This window comes from Sipha flava, unplaced genomic scaffold (assembly GCF_003268045.1).
Source record: "Sipha flava isolate LNK unplaced genomic scaffold, YSA_version1 177_pilon_pilon, whole genome shotgun sequence".
Classification (NCBI taxonomy): Eukaryota; Metazoa; Arthropoda; class Insecta; order Hemiptera; family Aphididae; genus Sipha; species Sipha flava.
This window is the reverse complement of record NW_020272091.1, coordinates 1,125,142-1,146,217: the sequence shown is the minus strand read 5'-3', so window position 1 is coordinate 1,146,217 and position 21,076 is coordinate 1,125,142. Positions and strand designations below refer to the sequence as shown.

Here is a 21,076-nt window from a genome sequence, read left to right as displayed (position 1 = left end):
TACTTTTTAACTTGCCATATGCTGATGTAAAAAAACAAATTATTATAGAAGGCCAAACAACAATCTTAAACCAATGTATAGATATACTTATATTATTACTATGCCTATGCGTGGTTGATAATCAGACGTTATATGTTGCATCAGACCTTAAATCCTTCAATTAGGCTACAAGTATATAGTAGTTTATTTTTTATATTCATATACTCCTAAATAATTCCTTTGATACATTTTGTTCAAAATAAAATATGAATCAATAACGTTCACGATATTTTTGTTAATTAAAATAATTCAAATAAATGAATAATTGTATTTATTATTTAGTTTTATTATTTAGTACTTTAAATAGTAAAATTATAAATAAATGCTAAAAATAATTTATTTATATTTATTTTCTTATATGTGTAAACAAAAAGAGTCTTGCAAAGTCGTAATTATATATTTACCCAGTTATTGTAAGTTTAAAAGCAATCTAAGTACTATCAATAAAATATAATAATTTTCAATATTTAATTTTTTATAACTTGTATTCAAATAAACGAAGAATACAATAGAATAATTACATTTTATATGCAAAAATATTTTCAATATGTTACTTCTATTTTAATAGATATGCTATATTTTTCAAGAATTAAATAATTTTTACTGAACAAAAAGGCCGTAGTTCTACTTACGTGTTTTTTTTATTAACATATCAAAGTTTACTGTAAATAATATAAAAAAAATAATACAAATTTTCTAATTAATAATGATTTTAAGAAATAAATGCAATGTTTCATAATTATTATTAGTAGACAAAATAGTTCCCAAAATACGATATAAATTACAGAAATTATTATATTATATACAGTGTATTAACAATAATTGGATACTCCTATTATTTTTGTGTAAAACAATGTAATTTGAATTCTGTTTTTTAAGATAGATTTTATACTTCAAAATACATATTTTTATGATCTCTGAATTTAAATTTGTTCATTACACTCGCGTAAGCGCAATGCATCTTTTTTTTTTCTTAAATAGAAACCCTCAATTTTGAGTACAAATTATTATTTTATGAAATTTAATAGTACAACCAACTTTATATGTTTAAAATTGATTGAATTACATCGATTTAATGAAAAATATCGAAAACTACGTGGTTTTTGTTTTTGTCCCTTATAACTCTAAAAAAAAAACGGTTCTAGACACTTGTAAATTTTTCTTTCTTATTTGTTAAAGTTTTATTTTATTTTGAACTATCAACTGTACAGATTTTATGTAGATCGAACGAACCAATTAAGTAAGAATTAAGTTAAAATTTACTGCAATGAGTTTCGATTAAAATTTTTTTTTTTTAATAATAAAAAAAATGATATGATAGGTTTATAGGTTTAATGGTAAACTAAACTCTGGTAAACTTAAAGTACTCGAACATTTAATTATAATAAATTACTAATTTTAAAAATGTATCAAATTTATTTTAATTTTTTTTAAAACATACTTTAACACGCCGAATAAATTCGTTTTTTGTTGCGGCTAAAATCTGTGATTCGGTTAGTTTAAGCTGCTCTTATTTTCTCCTCTTAATGTAAAAGGCTCATAGGAAGGCTGGCATACACTTTAGTTTTTATGTAACCCCATAAAAGAAGTTTAACGGAGATAGATCAAATGATCGTGGTGGTCACTCAATTGGTTCATAAGTTCCTCCGATCCATCGATTTGGAAAATATTCGCTAAAATTATTTTGAACTATGCGGGCGTTATGCCCCGTCTTGTTTGAAAATTATATTTTCTCTTGTGACTAATGGAATATCATCTGGCATATCCGGTAATTCATTTATTAAAAAATTATTACATCATCTGCCGTTTAGTGAACCTTCATAAAAATATGATTCCAACATTTTGCCTCCGAATAAAACTACACCAAACGTTAGTTTCCTAAACTGTTTGATTGTTAGTTCAAATGTCCAAAATGAATTTTTATCGTTCTATTAACATTGATTTTGCTTATTTATAACATTATTGTTGTTGATTTTCAATTCGTCCGTCCATAATATGGAATTTAAAAGGAATAATTTTACATCTAATTCAGTCATCAATCAAACTACAAACGAAATTCTACACTCTGCATCGCCCTCGCGTAAATGTTAAATTAAATCTGATCTATATAGATGTATTTTGTGTGTTTTTTAAAATCTTTTGTATTTTGGTATGAGAAAATTCGAGTTCTCTACCAATATAACGTGTTGAATTTTCAGGGTTTACTCTAACGTAAGCCAATATTTGTTCTTCAAATTCTTGTCATCTTTGTTGTTGGCCGTTTATTCTTTTTGAAAAAAACCCTACAGGTCCTAAAATTCCTTTGATAGATCACCTGATTTATCTCTGTTAAACTTCTTTTTATGGGATTACATAAAAACTGAAGTGTACGCCGACCCTTCAATAAACCTTCAATATTTAAAAGAGAAAATAAGAGCAGCAAGTATTAAACTAATTTAAGTATTAAACAAATTTCGGTTGCATTTTGTTAAATAATTTCAATAAAACCAATTAATTATTATTGAATTCAAAATCTTAACTTAAGTTTAACTTTTAATTTACCACTTAAAAATGCAACATCAGTATACATAAAATATAAACTTGTCACCTTTATAATATCCATATTATATTATTTATCGTCTATCTCTAAATCGATTTATATACGTTTGAAATTAATTGCACACGTGTGATGCCGCTCGTTCAAGTTAACCCGGATATGTGCATTATTAATACGTAAACATGTAATGATTAATATGTGTTATTAGACTACACAAACTCTTATCTCCTATTGGCTGGGTAAAATGGTACAGCTCGTATAAAAACCATTTCACTCATAATATATTCTATTAGTATCACATGTGCCGACTTATTATTTATCAGTTTTTAGTTTAATTATTTAAGCTGTCTGTGAAGATTTCAGTGATTTCAACAGGTTAATGCTGAAATGTAAGCTAATTTAATATATTACTATTAACATTTCTTAGTTTTAATGTAATTTTATTCGTTATACTTTAATAAAAAATAAACTAAATCGTTATTTTACTTTGAAACTATTTTAAAATAACAAAGTAGTAAAATCAACCGAATGTACGCAGAGCAACTGAAATAAATAAGTTTTATGACAAATTATTTCGCATATTTTTGCGTGCGATAACTTGTTTTACCATAAATTATTTATGTTTAACTTTTAATATGTAGCCCTTTTAATTAGCTGTTCATAATTATTAATCCAAAAGATTTTTGTTAACTAACATTTTCAACACAATAAAATTGTGTAAGCCTTTACAAAATTCGATGCTCGATTATTCTTAAAATTTATAATATTAATAGTTTTTGTTCAAAATATTTATGTACACATTCTATGGTTTCTTGTTTAAAAGCTTTGTTTGTTTATTTTTTTACGATGTATTATATTTTTAAATATTAAAAAAGTTTAAATGTTTTTTATATTATATAAAATTTGGATGAATTATTTACACACGTATTTTAATTGTTGCAAATGCTTGTGTAATCTATTTGAGTGTATTTAAAAAAAACTTGTTGCAAAATTAACTATCAGTTCTAAATTTAAAATTATTAAATATAAGTTACTGATAAAATTATCATAAATGGAATGTTTATACCAATAAAACAAATTATTTATTTGAAAAACAACCCTTAGTTTAAGTTTTTTTTTAAATTATAATAGTAATTTATGTACAAACTTATTATATTTTTATAAAAATAGTTGATTTAGATTTTTTAATCGATTTTTTGACCCAAAAAATGAGTACATTTTTCTTATTGTATAGCTATAAATAAAAACTTAATTTTCAACAATAATTATTATTGAATAACAAAATAAGAAATTAAATTAAAATTAAAAATTATTAAATATTTAACACTCGTTTATTAATATACAAATAAATAAGCAAATATTTTATGTATAGAATAAATAAATAAATAATTTATTATTCTGGAGTATTATCATATTTTTAATTCAAAACTGGTGGTACTTTATAGATATAATAATCATCCAAGCTAAGGCATTTAATTATTTATTTATTTATAGGTATAAGTTATTTGATTGTTTATTAATACATAGATAATTTTTTTTTTTGATTTAATCCGCAAGAAAGTCATTATTAACTTATTATTTATGTAATTTTTACATTATGAATTACTAACGAATAACTAATATTTTTATGATAATGGTATAAAAAAAATTTTAATAATTTAATTACTTCTGTAGTTAGATCATAGGTACTGGTGTTAGTATTTATTTAAACATCTTATATATTTAAATTAAAATCAATTTATTACTCCTGTATGTGTTTTACTAATTTTACATGTAATTAGTTGATAGTTTGCGATATGAATAAAAAAACCTCAATCCTTCCTTTAGACATGCTGACCAACATGTAATTCTCTAAAATTTTTCTTATCGTTCCATATATAATTATTCGATTTAAATTTGATGTACAGTAAAGATAATTTAATTTTAATATTCGATTTTAATATTAACTATAAAATGATAATCTTACCTACTTACGTATGTTATAAACACTTATCTATCGCATGATCATCAATTACTCGTGGTGACGTACTATTTAATTTCCTATTTCATTGAATTTCTTTATTTCAATATAGATACGATAAAAGATTTATCAATAATCGACTGTTAAACGAGTTGGTCATACCATTATTGGGTGCTTTTGTGGAGTATGGCACAGTATCAATTGTTATACTCGGGTTCCGAAGGATCAGTATTAACGGCTCGTCCGATAGATTGTTCGATTCCGGAATACTTACCCGAACCGTTATTACTGTCACATCATGATAAAACGAAGACCATTGTTCCGTCCAAAATAGATTATTCACGTTTCATCAATGAAATCTCATCAAGACGCCGACCAGCTCAGTTACGAGAAATAAGTAATTATCATAAACTATTGCAAAATAGATATAACAGTCTATATCAAATCGTGGTTGTTGTACGGTTTCAGGCAAAGTGTTGGAGAAACTACCTTCAACTTGCATTAAATTCGGTATAGGCGTGCCAAACGTATTGACTTTTCCATTCAAGAAGATCAGTGTGGAATTGATTACTGGTGAAAATATTGAACTTAAAGACCAAGAACTATCCGATGCCTTACAATATCTGGCCTCCGTGGGGTAAGTTTAATTATTTATTGAATACAGGGATCGAAAATTAATTAAACTTTACCATCCAAACGGAATATTCAGAATTTATTTCATAATTATAATTATTATAATCAAAGTGATAAATATTAATAAATTATTTTGTCCCTTTAAGGACTTCTCCGAATAATGCTCGATTTATCTTAAAATAATAAATAAAAAAAAGTTTATTAAAAACGTGGTTATTTTGTTTACATTCTTCCGCTTGTTACGTAATTATTTCATTAATCAACAGCATTGAGTTAAAAAGAGATTTGAAATCGATAACCATTATGATAACAGATTTTGTATTTTTATAGACTAGCAATTAAAATATAATGGCATCATCAACATACGATTTAGATAATACACTAAGTAATGTACGTCTACTACGAAAAAAATTAATATTGATTAAAACAATACCGGTACAAACATGCATGACGTTCGTAAAAAAAAAAATGCTTTCAATTATAATTAATATACTTACACAAAAATAAACAGTTAATATAATTTTTAAAATAATAGTTCGTAAGACTTAAATATTCATCGATGTAAAAGAAATTAACAAGATACAAAAATATCAGTTCAATATTTTTGCTATAATCTATTATATAACCTGTATCGCATACAATTATTTTATACTTAAAAAAAAAAATAAAGAATGGTTTTGAGATTTAGAAATTTTAATTGAAAGAATTTCTGCTTGATAAACATTAATTTTTAAAAAAAATATTTATTAATCTACAAAAAAATATGTACGATTATATTGACTGGAATTATATTTGAAATTAGTACTTACCTAATCAGTAAAATTTATAATTTTTCTACATTTTTTTATTAATTTTATTATTATTATTATTATTATATTATTATATAACAATTAAAACATAGACCGATTTAAGTACAATAACTTAGTATAGAATAATATTTAAGAAGGTATTATATAATTATACAGTTATTATTAATATTTAATGATGATTAATTACTTATAAACTATAACTGGTTTAGCTTTTACAATTAATCATATATTGTGCTACATTTAGAGACACTAATCCCCGTATGTTAATAGATACCGACCTTTGATAAACTTATTGGAAGGTATACAAGATTGGTTTCATGGACCGCAAAACTGGGAAGACACATCCATCATGGTAACATCTGGAGCTCAAGAAGGATTATCCAAGGCCGTAGACATGTGCATGAGTTGTAATGATTCAGTGATCATACCTGATCCAATATATACAGGGGCTATTGATTTAGTAAGTACGATGGTTTTATAGTTTCTTGCCTACGATAAATATTAATATATAATATAATTAATTGTATAATTGTTAATTAACAGTCAGTGGAGTTACTTTTATATTATTTGTATACAGGACTCTTTTTGGTAAATACGTATTAATGCACAATTATTTAGATAAGATATAATTTATAAGATTATTCAATATGTCTCTTCAATTAATCTATAAAATATTTTTTCAGTTTAAACCATACAATGCTGAAATCATATCGATAAAACAAGACTCATATGGGATAATTGTGGAAGAATTGGAAAAAGTCTTAGTGGAAAGGAAGATGAAAATGCTATCAATTCCAAAAGTATGTTATTATTATCATTATGTTATTTAATAATTTATAGTGATTGGAGTAAAGAGCTATTAATCTTACTATTATTTCGAATATATCCATTCCTTTCTTACCTTAACGTTTAATGGTAAATTATAAATTAATTCGAATAATTATTCAACAGATCATTTATTTGAATCCTACTGCATCAAATCCAGCAGGCACCACACTAACCACCAACCGAAAACGAGAAATTTATCGACTTGCGTGCGAATACGATATGCTTATTCTTGAAGATGATCCATACTATTACTTACATTTTGGACCGGTAAGTTTAAATATTTATTTGTTTTGAGAAAAAAAATTTGCCTAATAGCATTTAAATTATTTTAGGAAAATCCTGTCAGTCTATTGTCCATGGATACAGAAGGCCGTGTACTCCGATTTGATTCTTTTTCAAAAATCATGAGCTCTGGGTTACGTGTTGGTTTTATAACTGGACCCAAAACGTTACTACGTCAAATGGAGTTACACATGCAAACATCATCTATGCACACGTCATCGCTATCACAAGTGCTTTTATATAAGCTTTTATCAAAATGGGGCAGAGATGGTTTGGTTTCTCACTTTATGCATGTCAAAGAATTCTACAAACAAAAACGAGATCATATGATGGCGGCAGTAGTAAGAGAATTAGAAGGTAAGATGCAAACAACAGCAATAACAATAACAACTTACTTAAAAATTATCATTAGAAACTGCATAAAACTGCATAAAATATAATATTCTCTGAAATTAAAAATAAACTAGTTTTTTATGATAATTCTTACAGTCGTCCATTGCGTACAAATTGTAGGTGTTATTCTAGGATATATTAATTATACGAATATAGAAGAATATATGAAATTAGATGCAAAATTTTTCTTCTGATTTAATTAAATTTTTTTATTATACCTAGGTAAATCGAAATTAAATCAAACTTATTTGTTTTTCGTATATTTTTAATATTAGTTTTAAATACACATACGAAATGAAACCCTTATTACAAAGTATAGCAATGTGCTAGTTATAATAATTATAATAATAATAAACATTACATTATATTGCATTTCGTATTTATTTTAACAACATTATAAATATTATTTTATGTAAAAATTTAATCCAGTATTGAAAATTGTTTTTGAAATATTTTAATACTATATTGAGGATGAAATAAAATAAATAATTTTTTTATTATATTTTATAAATCCATACTCTCACGGTCGAATAACGTACAAATGAGAAATTTATTGAATAATATTTTATACCCAAAATATTTTTTTTTACAAAATTATAAATCTTAACATTTTCGCATGAAAATGAAAAATATAAGCCTTCATTTTTAAATAATTTTTTTCCAGGATTAGCTGAATGGAACGAACCCACTGGTGGAATGTTTCTTTGGTTAAAAATTATTGGAGTGGATGATACAAGGAAATTGGTTGCTACAAGATGCTTGGACAAATTAATAATCTTAGCACCAGGCTATGCATTTGTAGATAATGTTGAAAGCCCTAGCTCGTTTGTTCGACTTTCATATTCCATCGCTACACCAGAAGAAATAGATCGGGTATTTATTTTATAGCTTTTAATAGCGTCAGTGTATATTTATTCAGATGATTATACATAATCATTAAATATTAAATTGAATTAAATTTATTTTTAATTATATGATTAATTTCATTTATAAAGTTATGTATTATATGTATTACATGGTAAGATATTGTTTTATTTTCAGGGTATATCATTATTGGCGGAATGTATACGAGAAGAACAGCAATTGTCGTAGCCGAATTAAAAATCAAAACTTTTATTTATTATAATTATTTGTATGTTATTTTATAATTTTACTATTTTTATTTAATTTTTATATTTATTTTATACATTAAAATCGTTATGAGGCTACAATTTTAATTAAAGTAATTATTACTATATCTTGTCTATTGAAGACAGTGTTGAACTATTGACTATAAGTTTACATTATATTTACCTATGTATAGTATATACCTACTTGATAGTATAATTTTTTATTCCATTTTTTAGAAAAAATATTTATTTGTGGTTATGACTTTGCCAAAACAATTATTATAGTTTATACTCTTTTATAAAATTATTAAAAGAATATTATTATTCAATAATTTTATTAAGGATTACATTGTATATATTTTATACACGTTTCATCAATAAAATATTTTATTTCACAATCCAATTATTGTTTTAAATGTAAATTGGTTTTGATTGAAAAATGCAATCGAATTTTTCGTAAGGTCGTATCTTTTGGGAGGGGGATCTTTGGGGTCCGGACCTACCCAAAATGTCTTCAATATATTATAAATAATTTATATTTGGATCACAAAATGTGTTTATTGGTTACCGAAACATTCAGTACCGATCAACCACAATCAGTTATTATACACATAGGCGCCGACTTTTATATTTTAGCACGGGGGCAAATAAAATATTTATACTATTGTTCATGAATATTATTCCAATTCTCTTTATTGGGTTCAGATAAATGAAAATAAAAATAAAAATTACATGAAATTATGAAAATACAATTTATTTTCTAACTTAATTACAATACATTACATTTTATGATGACAATTTTACAATCTAAAATTATATTTTTTTCAATTTAAAAGTATTTCTTCTTGTCATGCACTTATTTATGAACATATTTCCTATTTTGCTTAGGTCTAAAGATTCTGCTACTGTGTTATGGCAATTTAGAAGTGCCAGATCATTTAACCTGGTCTGCGTCATGGTACTTCTGGTATAAGTTTTTAACCTCCTCAACATAGAAAAATATCGTTCGGTAGTACATGTAGTAACTGGTACTGTTAATATCAATTGTATGCATTTCCTGAGCTCTTTTAAATGAATGACTAAATACGATTTATTTTTAAAAATATTTAATATATCTGCGAATGATGAAACAATTAATCCTTGGCCTTTAATTATATCATGAAACATATCTCTATGAAGTTTTAGCTTATCAATATTTATATCATCCTTGTAAAATGTACATATTATTTCGGGTGATATTTTTGGATCAATTAAAAACATTTCCACATTACATAAAAATGATCGAATTTCAGAGTTAAATCTTAGTTGTAAGCCAGAAAGTATATGATCAATGATTTCTTTATATATTTGATTATATTTACTTTCAGGTGAAAATTCAAAGGACTTTGTTACTCCGTCTTCATATTTTTGAGGTTTTTTTCGTTTTCTAGATTCCTTTGGTGCATCTAATTTTAAATCTGACGATTCTTTCTTTGCAGATTTCCATAAAATGTGAAATGTATCTCTCAAATTTGAAATAGTATCTTCTAAAGTATTGAATTTGAACAGAAAGTTTAAAATCTAATGATTTACTTTGCAATACTGTATTTGTAGTCTCCATGTGTTTAAAAATACTTATCACTATTTTAAGCATTATATAAGTATCTGCAGTTTTGAATTGTTTGAAAAATCCATTTGCCTTTGAACCTGCATCATTGTGTTTTTGAAAAATCTGACAAAAATGTCAATAGCTCATTGTAGTTATCCATAACAGAGCACAGAGAAGTATATCGTAACGTCCATCTAGTAGGACAAAATGGTCTTAGAGATGTCATATTTTCGTCTTTTTGATTCGTTTTAAACCAAGATAGTCTCTTAGGTGATTGTTTAATAAATGTAATTAATTCTCTTATAAAATTTAGTACATCTCTAGCATTTTTTACATTTCGCATACTATCTTGGGTAACAAGATTTAAAGAATGAGCTTGACAGTGAACAAACTATGCTCTTGGTTCAATTTCTTTTATTCTAGCTTGTAATCCTTTATGAATTCCAGAAACATTGCTAGCACCATCAAAACATTGTCCTCTAATATTATAAAAATCTAATTCCAATCTACACAAAATATCTTTCACAATTTTGAAAAGAGTATCAGAATCTGTTTTAGGCGTTTCGTAAAAACCCATAAAATATTCTTCGATTTCCAACGATTCTTTGTCCACTGTTCTTAAACAAAACGAAATTTGTTCTTTGACAGTAATATCACTAGTTTCGTCTAATAAAATGGCATAATATGTGTTTTCTTTAATTTGTTTGATAATATTTCTAATGACTTCTAATGACAGCATGCTAAGAATTTCATTAATTATATCGTGAGAAATCCACTTATATTTTGTTCTACCTAACCAGTTATTTAATTCAGTCGAATCTTCCGATCGAAGTTTTAATAACTGATTTAAATTTGCAGATTCGTCTGTATGCCCTCTTAATGCTAAGCCTTGTTTTGCCAAAAAAAATACTGAAGATATTATTTTATCAAGAGCTAATCTAGATTCTTCCATAGGCTTTTTATGACTATCCGATATTTGTGCATATATATTTGCATTTGTTTTAATAAAAGAGTTTTTAACTACATTAGTTTTGTGCAATTCTGAATTTTCGTGCATATTAAACCTTTCAACAGCTTTTTTCAGTTACTAAAACCCTCGGAAATAAATACAGAAACATTATTATTACTATTATTACTCATGGATCTACACAATTTGCAAAAAGCTTTATCATCGATTTTATTATGTTCTAACCAGTCGTATTTATTTAACCAAGATGCTAAAAATTTTCTTTGTTTTGAAACATCTTTAGAGGACGAATTATTTCCACAATCAATTTGATTATCACAATTTAAATTTATGTTAGAAGTGGAAGTAGATAAAGATAAACTATTATCAGAATTAATAAGGCTATTAGAATCAGAATTGTTTTTCGGAATAGTTTTTTTTTGTACATACTTCCACATAGACATAATGAATTATTTTGTGTCTGAATTACTTATTTGGTATGCCCTTCAAAAGTTAATTAATTTTTAACTCATATATTAAATAATATGGTCTATAAAGAAAATATAAATTACCTTAGTGTTGTCAATCTGCGAATAAAGCACGTATGCTTCGTATGGACAGCGACAGTAAAATGATCAACTACTGAACTACATAATGTAATACTCAGTATTCAGTTGTCAGTACTGTATAAATGTAGAATAGTCAATATAATTTAGAAGAAATGAAAATACCATAGTACAGGTTATAAATAATTCCAACTAAAGATATTGTTATTAAGTTTCAGTTTGTGCGTGTGTATAAAGTATATATATAGTTATCACACAAGTCTTTCGTCATTACCGTGACTATTAGGCATTTCTAATTGGAGCTATATATATTATTCATATATATATATATATATATATAAATGTACTTATACGTTATCTATAATTTATGGTATCTTATGAGTTATGTTCAGCTATTTTTAGATAATTTTGTCCTTTTGATAAACATTTTCATATCGATATCGAAATTCAATAGCTTATAATAATAAGTAATAACCAAATAATTTTTTTCACAAAAGCGAAGTGCTATTTCTACGCTTTACCACCCATTAAAATCGAAGAACGGGGGCAACGCCCACGTTAAAATTAAAGTACAGGGGCAATTGCCCCCGTTGCCCCCGTGTAGTCGGCGCCTATGATTATACATATAAAAAAATTAATAAATTTTCTTTTTGTTACATTTTTAAAACATATTAAACATCTTAGCTAATCTTACCCCCCAGAAAAAAACCAAGATACAGCCTTGATTTGCCCTAACCATGTTAACATGAATCATTACCATAGGCGTGTGCACGAGTGCAGCGAATATTGCTTTCGCTGCACCTGAATTTCATTTTGGATTTTGGTGGTATTGATTCGAAAGACATACATATAGATACAGAGTCATTATAGATAAAAACGTCACACACAACCGCTACTAACTACTATCCAGATCAACGATACGGTATATTGTAAGAATATTTATTTATTTTTTAATTTATGAAATTTCAATAATTTTTTGTTTAACATTATTATAAAAGTATATGGTATTATATTACATTATTTATAAATATGATTATTTTTTATTTACAATATTTTTTATAATCATAACGAGAAAAGTAAGTGGTCTGCTTATTTTTCTGCTGGGCTGGTTTAAAATATATGATACTACAATACTATTAGTATATACAAGGCCGGCGTAAGGCTAAATGACACCCGAGACAAAAATGCCAACTGGCGCCTTTTTCATACAATAACCCGTAATATCAGTATACTTAGAAAAAAAAAATTTTTCGTGAACAGAAATATCGAAAAATTATACATTATGCTCAACTTGTACATAATTTGCTATCGTCAAATATTTTGGTCACGAGTCACGACAGCTCGACGCGATCCCGATGAAACGATAACAAATACAGTAGAATCCGCTTAATAAGGACACATTGGGTGGTGAACTAATTGTCCCCATTATCCAACTGTCCCGATTATTCGAATAACTAATAAATCGAAACTATTAAAGTTCATATATGTACATACATAATAACTAATAATACATAATAACATAATAATACATAATGACATATTTTAATTATTATTATTATTAGCAGTAGTACATTATATTTACTATTTAGTATTATTATATCGTAAATTAATTAGATGATTATTTTATTATACATATTTATTATACATTAATTGATTAACATACTTAATTTATATTTTGTTAGGCTGCAGAAAATCGTCCATTTTTCTTTGCTGTAATTTATTAAGACTTTGATTATTGATAAAATCTGCACAAACATCTAGCAAAGTTGTTGAGACATTTCCGTTTTCATTTTGCATAAAATATAGTCTCAGCTGATCAATGCACTTTTCTGCTTCTTTTATTGTAATTTTGACGGGCTGAACATTGTCATCGTCATCGCTTTCTTCATTTTGCAGGCTTTTTTCAGCAATTTCATCAAGAATATTATCGTAATTTTCATTGTCGTTGAATCACTGCATACCATTATCAATTTTTATAAATCACTACCCATTTTCTACGCATTGCGCTACGTTATTTTCAATAGAAAAAATTGGAGGAATAAGTAAATCAATCAGTGGTATGAAACCGCAATGTGCAAAATAATGCTGAATCGTAACAGACGACGCTTTTCTCCAGCTGTCAGCGACAAAATGTATTGCTTGTAGAATGTTTATTTTAAAACTGATATCATAGCACAACGGTTCTCAAACTGTGCTCCGCGGAACCCTAGGGCTCCGCGGAAGAAGTCTAGGAGCTCCGTGGGCATATATTAATTATCTAAATTTAAATATTATTATGTTTCTTAATTATTGATGAAAACACTGGTATAATTACCTGAATTGCGCAACAAGTTATACGTTTTAGTGACACCAATTTTATCTACAAATTAGACTTCTGATAAGATTTGGTTATTATGACTTCATAACTTGGCTGGTATTTTCACAAAATTAAATGTAGTAAATTTATCAATACAACGAAAAATTACTAAAATTTTCACAGTAAATGACAAAAATCCGAACTTTAAGAAAAATAAAATTTTGAACTAAGTGTTTTTCTCAGTATGAAATATTAATAATTATTATTGTCCTGAATATAAATTCCTGATTTTCGGGGCTCCGTAAATTTTTTTGAAAACATAAGGGCTCCGCGAACAAAAAAGTTTGAGAACCACTGCTATAGCACATGTAGATGGAGTTACTAAATTATCTTTAATGGCCTTTAAAATGTATGTTACCAGCAGGGGCGGACTGGCTCCTCTATAGCGGTCTGGGAATTCTTTTTCAAGTGGTCCATCGCCCATAAACTATTGTCTAAGGTTTTTTTTGTGACATCGACGGCGATGCCGGAACTGCTTAAGCATTATATCGACATCAGACATATTGTCCAAGGTCTAATCTAATACACTATTACGGCACTTACGTTTGAAATATCACACATTTTCTCAGTTGAATATTCAAATCATAATTAATACTAACAGAAGATAAATAAAACATTTTAGAAATACATGGAAATGATTATTTATTGGCTCAAGGAATTAATAATTTATGGAGCGTTTTGCTTTTTTGGGCTAAACTGTCTATCGCAGTCGTGGACTTTGTTACAGCTACATTGCCGCGAGTATATAATTCTTAGCCCAGAATAACTTGTTATTTTAATTTTTTGTGTTTTAACTGTTTGTTAATTTATTGTGATAAATTAATAAAAACAGTAAGTTTATAAGTTTAATATACCAGTGTTTAATTATTCACCTACCTATCTCTCTCAACCCAACGTCTCAAGATAACATACAACGTGCTACGTCGTTAAATAATTAATGTGGTATCGATCGAAGTGTCCTGCACAATGATCACTACAGGTATATCACTTACAATTTTTTTTCTGTAGCCATTAAAATAAAAGCTTCTAGGTTGTCCTGTGTCATACTGTTCCTATAAAAGGTTTTTACCTGAAAAAGAAAATTGCACTCATTTTTATAGTATAAAAAACAATTAAAAATGCGATAAATTCCTTTATATTTATTTTATTATTTAAAAATGTAATGTTTACTACCTGCTTTAATTTTGAGAAGGCTCGTTCACAAGCTACTTGTGTAATGGATAAAGTTAATAATATTTTATAAGCTTTATATAGCATAACATGTGCTTTACTATACATATTATACTTATGTAATTAAGTAATAAAGCTGCGATGATGTATTTTTGTAACTTATTTCTTGGTTTATGTCTTAATGACTCGTACACAGACACAGTTATAATAGTTTTTACTTATTATATATAATTTTATATAAATATAGTTTTTTTGAAGCTTGTGTAATTTTACAAATAGATATAATTATTTGTATTAAGAAATAAAACTCAGTTGAATTTTGAATATACTTTATTTCATAATATTCAATACATAAGTTCAACAAAACGATTTATAAATTTATTATATTTTATCATTCATCAAATAATAAATAATAATGAGTATAGGCTGTAAAAATTACGGTCTTGCACTGGTGGTCGACATGTAGTCGACCGACGTTGTTTAGGCGCGGCTACACGGGCAACGCACGTCAATTACGTCGAGACACTCAACGAGTAAAATAGGCCAAAAGCTGAAAAACTATTATTATAATCTAAAAATCGTAATAAGTTACTTGTACAACCAAATTGTCCGGCCCCATAATTCGATTATTCGACCTGCCCATCGGGAAATTTCCCGATCTCCCATTCTCTCAGGCCGCCCCTAGTTACCAGTAATCCACTGTAATGAGTTTTTAAATTCTTAATGATTCCCATAGCGAGTGGTTGAATGATAAAAGTAGTATTTGGAGGCAGAAACTCAAGTGTGATATTTTTTTAAATCTATCAAGTTTGGATGTGGTCCAACATTATCAACAATTAATAACATTTTCCTTGATTGTTTTCCAAGCTCTTTGTCCCAGTCTTTCAACCTCGATGTAAATATTTCTGCTGTCATCCATGCATTTTTATTCGCTAAATAAGAAACAAGTAAGTTTGTTATTTTTATATTTTTAAAACATCTTGGCTTTGCAGATTTTCCAATTATTAATAGTTTTTTTTTATCTGTGTCTGCCATATTACAACAACATAAAACTGTTATACGATCTATAGCTTTTTTTGATCCTTCAAGTATTTCACGTTTATAGCACAAAGAACAATCCATAGTTGCTCGGTAGAATAAATCAATTTCATCGGCATTATAAATGTCCTGAGGGAAAAATTTTTTAAGAATTTTCCAGTAATTTAGCTAAAGACCATTCATTAGCTCCGTTTGTATCAGCACTTGATTTTTCTCCGTGAAATCGCTTGAATTTAATATTATTCCGATCTTTCCAACGACTTATCCAACCTTCTGTGGCTTTAAAATCACTTTTTCAGCGAAAAATTCAGCCCAATTTAATAAAACATTTATATTTTATGGAAAACACGCACACTGATAAATAATAATAAAGCTCCGCCAAAACAAAATATTTTTGACTTATGTCATGATTAATATTGCTTTATTGAAATAGAACAGTGGTTCCCAACCGGTTTGCCGCGAGCGCCCTTTAAATGTACCGCGATAAATCTATAAATTGTTTTATAAGTATGTATTTACCAGCTTATTATTGATATTCGAGATAAAAACTGATCGAACTAATCGTAGATACATATAATATTATTTATTATAAGTATGCCTGTCGCAGCCATCGCAATCGATCGATTGTATTAATATATTTCACAATAAATAACCTTCTAATAGAGTATACTGTAAATAGTTTACATATATATACAAAATATGGTTCACATAATATATGAATTGGTATGCTACGAAAATATTGTTGGAGATAAAGTGTACCGCATTGTTAAAAAGTTTGAAAATCACTGAAATAGAACGTGCGCTATTTTGATTAGTCATAATCAAGCAGTTACTGGATGGCTATATCAAAATTATGCCAACAATTATTTATTTATGCTAAACTGTTTACAATATAAAGGTAATTGTTTTATATTTATACATGAACATCATTTTGACATATACTATATACTAAACGTATCATCTGAAAAGTTTTAAAAATTAAGTAAATAAGTAGTAGGTACTATGTGTATAATATTATTATTTATTTTATTCAATAGGCTTATAAAATGACTGTTGAGCATAAAATTAACCCCGAAAATTTAAATCGTTAGTCCAAGAGTGTCAGTCTCTTTATGATTACAAAAACAAAATGTATTTTCTTTCTGTTCAATTTCTTTTAAAAGAAACTATAAAATAGGAATAGCAACATTCTCCTCGTCAGGTTATGACGGCTGGTTTTACTTTGATTTGACTAACTATATTTAATTAGTGTGCGATCATAATTCTTTATTTTGACTAAAAGCAAAATGACTAAACCAGTGGCGCAACCAAGGAGGGTGTTTTGGGTGTCTGGACACCCCCCTTTGAATCGTATTGCTAGAAATTACATTCCATAACCATTGCAAAAAATGTTCTATCGACTGTCATAATTTATTTATAAGTAGGTATCATTAAAAAATAATGTTTAAAATACTATTAAACAGGATGCAAATGTGTGAGTGTTATAAATATTTTGTCCATATTTTACCGACTAATTCGAAAATTTATCATGGCTAAAATAAATATATTATTAAAATCTAAAGATATCTATAATATAATATAGGTACTGTATAGTATTGTACAGCATAGATATCTGTGTTGCAATTATGTACATAATTCTATTATTAAACTTTGCGATAAAACAGGCCCTGGAAAATTCGGTAGAGAAAAACCCACAAGTAACCAAATGTTTATCTTATCTCACACCTTAATCAAATTCTCGTCAAAAATTTAATAATAATATATTTGTATAACTGTATTTACGTGTTTTTATTATATCAGTTCAGTTGTTTGATAGTTATTGTTGCCGTCGGATAAATAAAATGAAGAAGCGTGTATGTATAACAGATTTTTTTCGTCAAAAAAGGACCATGACAAGAATTGACACGATCAATTGTGAAAACAAATATTGACAAATCTAGTCCGAATAACGAATACACTTATTCAAGCTATCAAATAAAACATGAACATGTTAACCGCGATAGTAAGGTTAGTTTATTTGATATTCAATTATATGTCGATAAAAGTCAAAAGCTTTCAAATAAAGAAAAAATTTAATATTTTCAAAAAACATGGTTAGGTTAGGTATTTCCGAGGATTGAGTTCAATAAAAAAAAATTAAAGTTTCAATTAAATTGGTTGGACAAATGGAAATGGATAGTGTATTCACAAATAAATGACAGGGCGTATTGCTAGCAATAATATTGTGTTATATTTTATAAAACAGAAGAAGGTATTGGATCTCAGACCTTGGGAAATTTTTGTCTTAAACCTTTTAGAATGTGGTATAAATCAATAAAAATATTTAACCATCATGAAAAATATAATTATCACCTTCAATCAGTTGAAAAAAATCAAAACGTTATTGCCATTGAAACTGGGAAACATGATTCTATCGACTTACAATTAAATAAAGCTGCTAAAGTACAAAAGGAATTTAATAGAAAAATTTATTCCTGTAATCGAGTCTGTGATTTTTTGCGGAAGACAAGCAATCGCCTTATGGGGACATCGTGATTTTGGAACATTAACGACAGAAAATCCAGTAGAAAATGACGGTAACTTTAGAGCTTTAATGCGACTTAATTTAAAAGCAATAAAATTGTCTGGTGATGAATCTTACCAATTAGCTAGAATTATTGTACAAAAAAATGCACAGTATACAAGTCGGAAGATTCAAAACGAAATTATCGGTTCTTGTCATGAAATTATATTATTTGAAATCGTTAATGAAGTGAATAATAGTAAATGATTTTCGGTTATAGCTGACGAGGCGGCAGATGTGGCTGATATTGAGCAATTCTCAATTTGTGTTCGTTATTTTTATTTTAAAACTAAAATAGTAAAAGAACCATTTTTAAAATTTGTCCCTGTCATGAATTTATGTGGAAGCGCAATTGCAAGTACGATTATTAAAGTACTAATCGACATGAAAATTGAAGTGCAATATCTAAGAGGCCAAGGTTACGACGGAGCTGCATCGATATGTAGGCGATTGTGTGGCGATTAATGGTGTTCAGGCATGTATAAAAAAAGAATATAAAACAGCTAAATATATCCATTGCAGTTTACACAGTTTAAATTTGGCTATTTCTTATGCTTGCGGATTACAATATATTCGAAATACTATGGGTACAATCGAAAAGGTTTTTTAACATTTGACAATTAATAAAATATGTCATAATAACTATGTCATTATAATTAATAAATATGACATTTTTATCTAAACATACGTGATTTATGTTTTTCATTTTATCGAACGCCAGATGTCAGTAGTATATTCAGAAATAATTATGGTGGTAGGTTTGATTCAAATCGTTTGAATAAGATAATATACTAAATATTAAATAGTAGTCTTCTTAAATTGTCTAGTCATTAACTTTACGAAAAATAATTATGAGAGACAGTGGCGCAACCAGGGGGAGGTTCAGGGGTTATAACTCCCCTTCGATTTTTTTTCTTTTTCCCAAGAACAATTTAATAAATATACATTTATATATGAAAATACATATATTCGTAACCATGCAACCAACCCCCCCCCCCTCGAAATTATTATCTAGTTGCGTCACTGATGAGAGACTGTAAACGCTACTGGCGAACACCTCTCTTGAAAAAATCCTAGTTACGCCACTGGACTAAACATGACTTGAATTCCTTTAGTCAATTTTGCTTTACTAGTGTGCGGTCAGCCTTACGTACAGCCCGATTTAGTACCTGACTTCTATAACATTTATACTGCTGATATCCCTCAAACCTCTAACACACTATTAATCACCTTTTCCAATGACACAGCCTTATTGTCCACTAGCGATGATATTTTTATAACTGCACACAATTTGCAATATCACGCAAGCTTAATTGAAGCCTGGTGCAAACACTAGTTGATTAAAATAAATGAGAGCAAATCAACTCAAATGACTTTTATTCTTCGCCATGGTATTTGTCCTTTAATCAAATTAAACAATGTAAATATTTCTGTAAGTAATGAAACTAAATATCTCAGCATTTTACTCGACAAACATTTAACTTGGGGCCCTCACCTAAAAAACAAAAGAGAAATGGCAAATAGTAAACTCCACCTTTTTTGACCTCTCCTAAAGTTCAAACTCAAACTTAAATTAAAAATACCTTTATATAAACCAGTTATTAGACCACTATGGTTCTATGGTATCCAAATTTGGGGTCTAGCCAAACCTTTAAACATTCGCCCTATTCAGTCATTTCAAAAACCCCTAGTATGTAACAAATCAACCTTTACATAACGACTTACAAATAGAAACATTAAATGTACTTTCAAAACGCCATTATAATCCCTACTAGATAAAACTATTAATGAATATTAACCCCTAAAATCAAAAAATCTCCACAAATCTTATCCCTGACCAGAAACTAAACAGACTAAAAAGAAACTAGAATCGCGACCTATTACTTTGATGAAATACATATAGAACTATACAATCATCTTATTCTACGCTTTGATAATTAATTTAATCTAAAAAATTTTACATGGGGTATTACCAGTTGGTGACTTCCCCTATCAAGTGACTTATGTTTTATATTATGGTTTTCACAATGACTTATTGTACAAATTATGTGTGTAGAATATCTTTTTCGTTTTAAATAAAAAAAAACCCCTCCTCCGATCCGTATATACAAGTGTGTATTTATCCCTCTACCTAGGATGATTATAAAATATATTTGAAATCACGAATTGATTAATTTTTAAATATTTGTAATTATTTCCTCATATTCAAAATTTAACTTTGTTTAAAATATATTTTTCATTACATATTACATCTCAAAAT

General features: G+C 27.4%; 2 protein-coding genes across 2 annotated transcripts; one reads left to right on the top strand and one right to left on the bottom strand.

Annotated features, from left to right (window-relative positions):
* Positions 1 to 2,860: 2,860 nt before the first annotated feature.
* On the top strand, positions 2,861 to 8,647 carry LOC112680519 (kynurenine/alpha-aminoadipate aminotransferase, mitochondrial-like). The gene is made up of 9 exons (XM_025550622.1): positions 2,861 to 2,964; positions 4,648 to 4,932; positions 5,004 to 5,172; positions 6,248 to 6,437; positions 6,661 to 6,777; positions 6,929 to 7,072; positions 7,138 to 7,444; positions 8,145 to 8,353; positions 8,522 to 8,647. Exons 2-9 carry the CDS (start codon positions 4,722 to 4,724, stop codon positions 8,570 to 8,572), a joined length of 1,398 nt encoding a protein of 465 aa, XP_025406407.1. The 5' UTR covers positions 2,861 to 2,964; positions 4,648 to 4,721; the 3' UTR covers positions 8,573 to 8,647.
* A 1,921-nt stretch (positions 8,648 to 10,568) lies between these two features.
* Positions 10,569 to 11,234, bottom strand: LOC112680510 (zinc finger MYM-type protein 6-like). Its single transcript, XM_025550610.1, has one exon. It carries the CDS (start codon positions 11,232 to 11,234, stop codon positions 10,569 to 10,571), a length of 666 nt encoding a protein of 221 aa, XP_025406395.1.
* Between the last annotated feature and the right edge of the window lie 9,842 nt (positions 11,235 to 21,076).

Coding starts and splice junctions, on each gene's coding strand:
- LOC112680519 (XM_025550622.1), top strand. CDS start 4,722: ATGGCACAGTATCAATTGTTATACTCGGGTTCCGAAGGATCAGTATTA. Junction 6,438..6,660: donor ATACAGGGGCTATTGATTTA/GTAAGTACGATG, acceptor ATATTTTTTCAG/TTTAAACCATACAATGCTGA. Junction 8,354..8,521: donor CACCAGAAGAAATAGATCGG/GTATTTATTTTA, acceptor TTTTATTTTCAG/GGTATATCATTATTGGCGGA.
- LOC112680510 (XM_025550610.1), bottom strand. CDS start 11,234: ATGCACGAAAATTCAGAATTGCACAAAACTAATGTAGTTAAAAACTCT.